The sequence below is a fragment of the Varroa jacobsoni genome, unplaced genomic scaffold, assembly GCF_002532875.2.
Source record: "Varroa jacobsoni isolate VJ856 unplaced genomic scaffold, vjacob_1.0 scaffold_677, whole genome shotgun sequence".
NCBI classification, from domain to species: domain Eukaryota; kingdom Metazoa; phylum Arthropoda; class Arachnida; order Mesostigmata; family Varroidae; genus Varroa; species Varroa jacobsoni.
In genome coordinates this window covers 428,732-439,515 of record NW_019213579.1, presented here as the reverse complement: position 1 = coordinate 439,515, position 10,784 = coordinate 428,732, and the positions used below count along the sequence as shown (strand labels likewise).

Here is a 10,784-nt window from a genome sequence, read left to right as displayed (position 1 = left end):
TTACGGAAGTCCTAGAAAGTACCACGCCTAACACAGCCATCCGCGGGTTTCGTAATGACAAATACACCTGGAATAGCCGCATTGGTTGTAAAAAAAAGTTGAATAACATCAATGCTTGAACCGCAACGCCGCAGGCACGGGTCTCAACCACGCGAACGACGACTCTGTGCGATGGAACACCTGCAAACGCGTCGTTGTTACCTAATAAACTTAACTTCGAAGTTACAAGGCACGTGAGCTAACATCTACAAATGCTTATTGTCGCAAGCACGAAGGCCCATACAGTCGCTTAGGGTACACCAATACTTTATCCGGTAGAGAAGAAAGCTGTGACGCGCGCCTCAACAAATTGAAACAATATCATATATTCTGTGTGTGCGTTTGTGCTGATTTTTCAATTTGGTAATAATAATAATTCCTATTGCTCACACCGAACATAGCCGTTGTAGACCGACACTGCATTGACTATTACATTTGTTTATTTCTGATGTCTAACGATACAATCAGCAGCTATCAGACAATTTCTAGATTTCCAGATAGTTCACAATGCTTTTGCTGTTGAAACATCTACGGACGCATACAGATAAGGAACACACTTCGTCATACCGAGAAAGCCAGCAAGCCACCGCTGCCCTCAACCCATTCGGCGTTCTTCATCTGATGTATCTTAGTCAGAAATAAATTACACAGCGTGCTAGGCACTCGCGTGTATTGGGCATACATATGTCCTAGTCACTGTTTCTTGGACACAATAAAGGCCTTGAATCGAGGATTCTAATAAATATCTAGTTTCTGTTCTTACTTTAGCGAGAGGGTATCTCCGTCAGTGACAGATGGGTCTATACTATCATGTGCCAGACAGACAGCTGCCGTGACTGGCCTTTTAAAGTACGTTATTCAAGTTGAAACCGAGGACATGGAGTTGATATGAGTATCATAGTTTCGCTCTATTACGGTAGCTCAATTGAAAACCTGCCTTCTTCCTTCAGACGCACTATGTAACACGTTCTATTGAATAATACGCTATCAAGGCTTCGTTTTCAGGAATACGACAATATAAACAACAACAACAACAGCCGTGCGGTTAACTAAGACAGTCATAGTAGGTTGGAGTTGGGCCAGAAAATGAGAGCGTCCCCTCCTATAGGGAAGAGATAGTCACACGATTTCAGTAGCGCTAATATATCAATTGTTCCGTTATTGTGATTCAATACTCTATTCCAATATTACGAAGTGGTGATTTTGTGAACGGCATACTTGTCCTATTGCAGCTAGGCCTTCACTGTAGCATTTCAACACATTACTTCCTTGCGGTTATTCCGCTAACTTATTAGTTTGAAAAAGATTTACTACTTAAAAGTTCACACCGAAGTGTTTTTTCCTTTTGATGTCATTTTTACCACGGCGTCTGTCGTCAAGCTAAGCCAACGGCTTTTGTAAAGCTAAGTTAAATCAAGAACGTCGGAGTCATTGTTAAAACATACATTCAAACCCTTATTGTCCTAAGGGCGCAGAGTAAAAAGAACTGGTTATATGCAGCTCGTACTCAACAGGCAGAATCAGAAGAAGACGAATATGCTACGATATTGGAAATAATTTATTAGTTCCTTTCGCCGTTCTATAAGGAGACAGACTAGGCGAGAAAGTTTGTTCTTTAGAAGGGGTTTTTCTGCGTTGCCCTCAAATGCGCAAACATTTTGTCCGCGCGATGGGGCGGGTTCATACTGCCTGTCTTGTGCGCGCTATCGTATCATAACTATTACTGGCGCGGTTGCTTACGACGCTCACGCTGCCTGCTGCTACTTTATCTATTTTCTAGTTGTTTTCGTAGTTTGTTTAGATGGCCGCAAAGAGCTAACTGACTCTAACGGCTGACTACCCCATTTTCCCTCACACATTAGCGGCAGGCGATCAAACGCCAATGCCAAGACACCGATCCATTACCTCGCTGCACCAACGGGTGACGTGAGACACCTTTACAATTCGGACACTTTTACCCCTCCCCTACTGTTCCTAAAGGCTAGCCAGTAATAACCGCATTTGTTGCATACGATACGTTAGGTTCGATCAAATGAATTTGGGGGTTTCATAGTGAGATATTCAATTTTAGCAAATACAGCATATGGGAAGAAGGCGGGGGTTCGAAAACTAGTTCACTTTATTCGTTATCATTTGGTTTATGTGAAATTACGACGATCTAATGTGTTACAAGATTATAATTTAATGGGCTAAAACAATTTAGGAGCAAACTGAAGAGTCGAAGAAAGTCCCTCAAGCGAGTTCCTGTGCTCGTGAAGATGAAGGGTCAGCAATTACTATCCCCACGAATCAGCGGGTTAGGCAACGAATTTAACAGTGCCAGTAACTGCGAGATTTTGTATCATATTAATCTCACGTACATTTATTCAATATCTAGTAACATCGAGACATAACCTTTCTATATACACGATCATCGAGCGATTCCCTGACATAAGGTTGCTCGCAGCCAAGCTTGCCAAAGCGACAGGGAACTTGCCTGTGACCCACAATTTTTTCCACGCCGTTAGACAACACTTCGCAGTCTCTTCTCCCCCTTGACATGCAGCACTAGCTAAGGCACTATTCGTGCCTTCAGTGCAGCTCACTGATAATAAATCAACGGTAAAAGAATCATGTATTTCGTTTTTTATGCCCTATATTATTCGAATTTATCGCCCCACCTGTGTATCCGCGTGTCAAAACTTCTCGAGATATTCTAGGTATGGACAGTTCTTTTACATTCTGTCTGTGAACAGTTTTATTTGAAGCGGCTATTTATTGTCTGGATTTTCTTGCGGGCGCTTTTGGGGGCAACGGTGGCGTGGAAACCAGCTCTTTTTTTGGAGGTAGGTCAGGCTGGGTTGTTCGTGGGTCTGGTATGCGGCCGGCCTTAATGTCTTCGTATAGGTCGGCATAGACCAGGTCTTCACCGGCACCGATTTGCTGTAACCCAATAAGGACAGGTTGAAACGAAACGTATGTTAGTAAGTATGGATAAGTAGAATTACTCATTAGATGCTATGTAATTATATGAGGTCATTGCGTTCATCGTACCGATAGGTTCCAATGGTTGCGTATATCGATGAAAACGTTCGAGTTAAACTTTCAGGTTTAGTGTTTAGAAAGATTATTGCTTCTATTGGTAACGGCTAATTAACTGGCATCCAGCACAGTCATCCTTCGATTGTGGAATAATCCTCAAACAGGAGATAAGGTACTGGAATATTGAGCAACGGTAAGAAAAAGGATGATCGCATTTTCAGGTCGAAATCTCTATCTTTGAACTGAATTACAATTGAAAATCTACCTTTTTAGGTTGTGGTCGCTTGTAGGGTATGTTTTCGTAAGCTGGCGCAACCGCGTTCGGATTGCCTTGGGGTGGTAAAGGAGGTGGGGCACGGTCCTTGGTAATGTTCTGATAAGTGCCGGGAGGCCCACCTCCATAACTACCGCTGTTTATATCATATGGGTCAGGTTCTACAGGAAAGAATCAATACACAACACAAAATAGATGCGTCCAAAGTAAACTGCTTGAGAAAGCTTTTACCGTAACACACAAAGATACGTAGCCCAATTTCATATTTATAGGCAAATCACTCGCAGAACTCATAAGCACTGAGACAATGCCAAGGTCGAATTAGTTACCGCAAAAAAATTAACGGATCTCAGCAATTTCTAGGTAACATTAGAAATAAGACAACTTATTAATTAATTAATAAGTTAATAAGTACGATAATTTAATAATAAGTATGGCGGGCCATGCTATTTACTGGACAAACTATAATATTACAGACCCAAAAAGTTTGCGCGGTCCTTAGTACGGCATTTTGGCGGGACGGCATTACGGTTCACTATCTCAGCAAGCATAAACAGAATAAGAATCTTGCTGATTTTGTTGTTTATAGATAACATCGAATATCATCAACTGATGTGCAGTTCGGAGATCTTCATCCTCACGATTACGTGTATTACGCGAACGTAATCTTTAAGCTCTACTATCTTATAATCCTTATCCAGCTCTTTCAATGCGTTGTTGTACGAAGATAATTATATCTTCCGGAAATCGCGATAGGGAACGAATTCTTGCAGAAAGGTTGCAGCAACACAGTTGGTTCCTCTATCCAAACGATGACCGTGCTCGCACTTTTCGAGATTGTGTATCGGGCAACAAAAAAATACGCATTTCTAAAATGGTTTGTTTAGAATGGAAAGGAGAAGTCCATGTACCAGCTGGCACCGGGCCATCCTTTTTACATGAAGGCCGGACCCGTCTGGTGGTGGCGAATGCTTTCCCGTACAAATGAAAAACAGGAAAATAGAAAGTAGGAAAGAATGTCTGAGGATAATGTTCTCTGGTTTTATATTTGTCGTAATGATTGGCAGCAGCAGCAGCAGCCAATCGTTACGACAAATATAAAACCAATCTTCTACAAATAAAGTCAGTAACTGTATATTTGTGATGCATATACTGAAACACCCGATTCCTTCCTAAATAGAACGTGTTTTCTTTAAGATCGAAATGCTTATGGTGACTCTTCGGTTTCGGGAGTCTGAGGTCGCCGAGTGATCACCGTATCGGCACCTAAAACATTTATGGAATCTCCCTCTCTCTTAATAATATAGAGAAAGAGAGGGATAGATATATATATCTATATACATAATGTTCAAGCTGTTCGTACAGGACTACTGCACAAAATTCGATAGCAATTTCGACTCACTGCCACCACCCGTAGCGCCTGGCTCTAATTTAACGAGACCGATACGTCTAATTGGATAGAGTTGGCAAAGGTCGTACCTGGGTAGACAGGGGGTTTAGTAGGAGTTGGCAACACTTGCTAAATGCGTCACACCGTAGTTGAGTTGAGGCCGTCGCTCGTCTATGGTGGTAGAGCTGATCGGCGAGACCCCGGATCACTGAATGTTACATTACTTGTCAGTCGAGTAGCTCCGAACAGAATCCTCCTTAGGTACCACCATTGTGATATCATATTCTACGTAGATAATTAGTGAGCACACAAAAACGAGCTTTGAAAACAATCATAAAACGTTTCGCAACGTTTTCGCATGCCTCAATGTTAAATGATAAAACGCAAGTCATCTTCGTTATATAGATATGCATGACGTGTTGGTTAATATAACTAGCTCAGGAACAACTCTACGTACAATGTACAATTATACAAAACCGGGAAACAGTCACTGCGTACCTATCATACACACAAATCAATCTGTAATTGTTAGCTAGGGCATAGCTATCGTTGATTGGAAACCCGGACATGAACAGAACACTTGCAGCAACAAACAAACAAATGAAATGTTTCAATAGTAGCTAAATATAATTAACAACATACGTTTTATCTTCCGTCGGAAGAGGCAGATCAACAAAACTATAATTGTTAGCAGCAATAAGATAATGATGACAGCAAGAACGATCCACACGAGACCGGCAGGCAGTGTGGCCGCGCCCTCAACATTGTAGGCGCACTCCGTGAAGCCGATCGAGTTGTTTGGCGCACAACGATACTCGCCCAAGTGGAACCGTTCCGTGTCGGGGTCCCGAACAAGCACCGCCGACATCCCCTCAATAATGACGTTTTTGTCATTGAGGGGTTTATTATTGCGATCCCATTTAACAGAGAACTTAGCTGGGTTAGCATCGACTCGGCATACGAGACGATCCGGCTCGTCGTCGTCGCCCGTTGAGCTTTCGGGTTGAATTTGGCACGACGGTTTATCTACAAGAAATATGGACAAGACAAAGAGGCGGATGGGTGTGTATGTGCGTGGGGCAAATACGGGAATGGGCAAGAACGCGATGTTTTACTTAGGTTTTCTATGTAGAAAATTCTATCTCCCTTGCATTATTGATATTCGTTATTACATGTACAAGATGTTGGCACCCATCAGTTTATGCGCATGCAAGAATGTATTGTTCAAATCTTGCAATGATTAGTTTTGAACGAACGATTGCTCAGTCTAACGTCCACTGTATTGAAATGTTCGAATATTGAAGTGAAGTATGCTTCTTACGTATGGATCTTGCATACTCTATATATTCGACAGGAGCAACCCCTGTTACCACTTATATTGGCTTGTTGAAAAACATCTGATCTGGACGTATAATGGAGACTGGGCAAATTTCGAGAAAAAACTGGGTCACTTTGACGCACTGGTTGTACGTGGCTGCCGTATTCTTCAACGGTGTCAGTGGGTTCAATGGGTTTGCCCATTACAAAAACAAGTGCCTCGCTGACCTGTGACGCAGTGTACACCGTCCGTAGCATTAGAGATAAAATAAGGTCGCTAAAGTGTGTAACACTCCTCGCATTGAATATAGACAAAGGGTTCATATGGCTGTGCAGCTGTAAACACGACACAAACAGTTTTGCTGTACAAAAAGAGCACAACAATATCAGAATCCAGGTGGTTTCAAAACTGATGGCCTAATTATGTTTGAATATCCTATTGAAAGCCATTATTCAACTTGAATAACGCTGAACATGTCATAATAAATAATACAATAAAAAAGACTAGGCATTATAGGGGAAAAACTGTGCATTTTTTGCATTCTCTAGTGACGACTTGACAGCAGAATATATCGTTTCTGGGGGTATTTGGCTGATACTTTTCAGATGCTTTTTGCTTAAACTTAAATGAATCGCAGTGTGTCCTATTCTAATCTAGATTCTATCCTAATTTAGATCTGAATCTAAATCTGATCGATTGTCATCTATCCTATATAATATTATAGACGTTATCCTTTTTTTTCTAGGCATATCTGTCTTCCATCAACGGACGGAGTCCTTTCGTATCCGTCCTAAGAACTATAAAGTCAAGGCGACCCCAGTAATAGGCGGTAGTAGTAATAGGCGGGTTAAAATCTTTTCAAGTCTTCTGAACTTTTCTTCTAGTGTTTGTTCCTGACCGTCTCGATTACGTTTTCGTGTACCGGCTGGAAGAGCTTGACCGGGTCACACAGGTTATATACCTAAAGATATATACCTAATTCTACAAGAGAGTTACTATCTTTCAATAAACGCGTCAGCATAATTACACTTACAGACAATATTGATGTAAGCTACTTTTGTTGCCTGGCCATGTTTATTTGAAGCAATACATGTATAATTGCCATGATGATCCTTTTTGAGATCGTATTCAGGCGGCAGTTGGGAACTGTTCGACACAACCTCTCCATTAAAGAACCATTGATACTGAGGCGGAGGAACGCCCTTGCCTCGACACTGAACCAGTTCATGGCGGTCTCCGACGCGAACATTTTGGCGTTCTGGGTTGACGCGAACGTTATTTGGAGCGTCTGTTTGAATGTATGGAATAACATGTATAAATAATAGGTGAAATACAGGTAGCGATTGTCTATCGTACATCTTTAGGCAAAACACGTTCTGCCCTATAGATTTGCATATGTACATAAATTTATTTTTTTAGTTAGCTTAAAAAGAACAAAATCATAAACAATATAATAGCGGAATTCTTTGCTTCTACAACCATCCAGCGATGAGGTCGGATAACCCGTTAGGTTTTAAAAGCCATAGTACCCATACACCGATTTTTAAACTGAATCATCGTACGTACGTTTTATTTAAAAGTTAGTGTTACTTACATTCAACCTGAAACTTTGTAGTTGAATTAACCGATTGTCCAACGAAATTACCGCTGCTTACACAGGAGTAGTGTACGATAAAGTCTTTATTTTGAGTACCATCCTTACTGAGGTCAAGGAGACCGTTCGGAAAGAGTTGCAGGTTGAAGCGCAACGTTGACACCACCCCAGAAAAGTAGTTTTCGCTTATGTTGGCGGGATCCAGTATAGTCTGTGAAGCGAAAAGCCGTTAGCGAATTTATTATTATTATTATTATATTACTAACGGCAAATAGCGCTGAAAAAATCGCACACAGTTTGTGACCTTTTTGCTGCCCCGCATTTATCGGGAACTGGAGAAATTGCTCAGTAAGCGGTTGACTTGTTGAAAGTTTATCCATGCTCCAAGGGACTTATTTGCATAGGACTAACGACGTCGATACTTCGCCAGTTGACGCCGACGGAGCGTCAATTATGAAATCTGCCAAACCAGCGGAAGAAGACTCCAGAAGGAGTTTCTGCAATTTTTTTTAATAGATGCGGTACCGGCGTGTCTTCAACTGCTCCGTGCTCACTAGAGGGCGCCGTAGTTCTCAATCTGTTTCAGATAGCCATTATGGGCATGGCCCAAACGCAGCGATAACCGGTCTAAAACATCCAATTTGCCTCACTGCAACTATATAAAAACGCTTGTAAAGTATAATCTCCCGTGCTATCCACTGCAACGTAAAGAAGCGTGATTTAATCTGCAACCGGTAGTCTGTTTACTATTAGAAGTACGGAAAAAATATTATATGTCGTTGAAATCGGTGACGGCCAGTGATGTCCGATTTCAGCGTATGGAACTATACAACAACAGTTAAACACAACCATACGAAAACAGCGAAAGATCAGCAGCAAACGCTGGCGTCCATCTTTAGAACGCTTCTAGTGATTTTAAGCTGTCATGTTATCTTTCAGATAATGAATTTTCGGGGTTCACTATTACCGTAGAGCAGAAGTGATCGATTACCTGAGTACGCCTATGGAACTGAATTTGTGACTACTGTTACAGAAACAGCAAACCCGATAACGGGAATGATTGTTCTTCAAGATTCAAGATGAATAATACATTCATTTTGTGCGAAAAAATACGCTTCAGGCTCAGAAAAGAACAAAGCTATGGCCTTAAAAACACGCGGGAGTTCATACGACAGGTTGCCTGGCCCTATAACGTTCGAACGCGTAACGTCGGGTGTGACGATATGTTTCAGTTATTAAGGCAAAGTAATGTAGATACGCTTAATCGGCAAAATGGGGCCCTCTTGTCGACTGCGTTTAGACAATTACCTAATTAAGAGCTTTGGCGGATGCGCTATTGCAGTCCTCGACTGTTATTATTATAAATATTTGGATTTCAGGCATTTGTGTGCTGCATGAGAGAGATGAGATGAGATAATGAGTTCGATTAGTTGTTTTGTGTACAAACAGCAAAGATCATATCTGCTTTGTAGTATGCTGCCTGACTGAGCCTCTCCATTATGGGGTAACAAAGTGTAACTATTATTAGGGCTTTTCAATCCGATAAAATTAGTAATTTTATTACACACCTTATTTATAGCGCCCTTACTTATTGAAAAATAAGACTACCAGCGTCTAGTTTAATGGCTGCCGGTATGGTGGCTGCGTATGTCCGCAGCTCGATCCTCTTTTACATGTTAAAGTAAGAAACGTTGCCTGCTTACATTTATCGTGTAGAGCGGATCATACATAAGATTGTACGTCCCCTTATCAGGATGAGTTCTGAGCCATTGGACGCTGCACTCCGGACTGCACTCAATTCGGCAACGTAGCTCAATGGACGAGTCGTTGAATAGAGCTCCAAATACGGGTGGAAGTGGCTCGACGATAGCTGGAGGAGCAAACTGCATCAGATCCATATAGCCCCGAGGGCCGCTGCCTACAGTATTCTTGCCCTCGCATCCATATTGACGCTAATTACAAAAGCAATATATTAATGGACAAAGAATAAGGCTAATGGGACAAAAAGCAAGCTCACACATAAAAAAAAAACATACGATAACGAAAGTAGCTACATGATGAGTACAAATTATATAACATAAGCTTTCTTGAATTTTGCACTATCTAACTGTCATTTATCTGAATTGCCGGAATAAAGCGAAACTATGCTAAGGTACTCTCATCATTATCTTGGAAATATCAATTTCCATTTTATTTATTCTAATTATTATGATAATTATTAGCCGAGCCATCATTTGTTGCTTAACGAAACTGCAATAATTCTAATAAGCAAATTTAATAAAATATTATTTATTATATAAAATAATACTTAGAGCTTTTCCTTGATGTGTTAATCCGCAAAGTCAATGCTTTGTTGACAATAGTCTTATTCAGCACGATTTGGCAATGGCGGGAAAATAGCATATTTACGCGAACAAACAAGGTAGCATCGCTGTTGAGATGATACATTTTGTGAACTTTTTTTCTATCAGAAACTGGCCATGGCACCGCGCGTTCTTTGATGCAATGGCAACATGCTGTGCGCCATCTTCTAAATTAGGAGCATGAGGCTTCCATGTGGAACGATCCATTTCCCATGCACCAATTTCGCACCGTACGCAAATGATAATACGTCTTTCAGTATGATTAATGTCAAGATCAAACGGCCCCGCGAGATGTTGTACGTTCATGGAACTTGTACTTCAATAACTGCGCAAGGGTAGATAACATTGTTCCGTTAGAAGTACGAATTGTTAAGTTAAATTCGTGAAGTTTTGTCTCAAATTATCTCTGTAAGGAGAAAGCTAAAAAGCCACCGACTGACATCCCACCGACTGTCCCAATGGTCGTACTACACGGTTACCTTAGCCCCGTAAACGAGTTGCTTGTAAATGGCCTGAAAACTCTCGTATGCTATTATGGGACAGTTTTGTTAAATCGGCTGAGAAGACCATGATGAAAAGCCGGATGGCACCCTACGATAGGGCCAAGTTGAAAATCAAAATGATTGAATTCCCTAACATGTCCTCAGCTTTTGAATCCATGTGGGCCACTCAGGCCTATGTCAGAGGGGCAACTAAGTTTTGTGAAACCTTTGCACAAAAAATGCTGCCTACTCCGCAGTGCGCAGAGTGTGAACTTTGGCCACAGGACACTTGCTTTTGTAGAA

General features: G+C 41.4%; 1 protein-coding gene across 2 annotated transcripts in view; it reads right to left on the bottom strand.

Moving 5' to 3' along the window:
• Positions 1-443: 443 nt before the first annotated feature.
• Positions 444-10,784, bottom strand: part of LOC111262586 (hemicentin-1) — a 32,000-nt gene continuing 21,659 nt past the window's right edge. The window contains exons 8-13 of one of the 2 annotated variants that reach the window (XM_022836940.2): positions 9,340-9,588; positions 7,637-7,847; positions 7,076-7,330; positions 5,367-5,750; positions 3,326-3,495; positions 444-2,961 (exon numbers count right to left, since the gene is read on the bottom strand). In XM_022836940.2, coding sequence (XP_022692675.1) covers positions 2,794-2,961; positions 3,326-3,495; positions 5,367-5,750; positions 7,076-7,330; positions 7,637-7,847; positions 9,340-9,588 — 1,437 coding nt within the window. In that variant the 3' untranslated portion in view covers positions 444-2,793. Of the gene's footprint in view, positions 2,962-3,325; positions 3,496-4,813; positions 5,010-5,366; positions 5,751-7,075; positions 7,331-7,636; positions 7,848-9,339; positions 9,589-10,784 lie in introns of those variants that run through there. The other variant, XR_002681707.2, reaches the window with a different exon arrangement.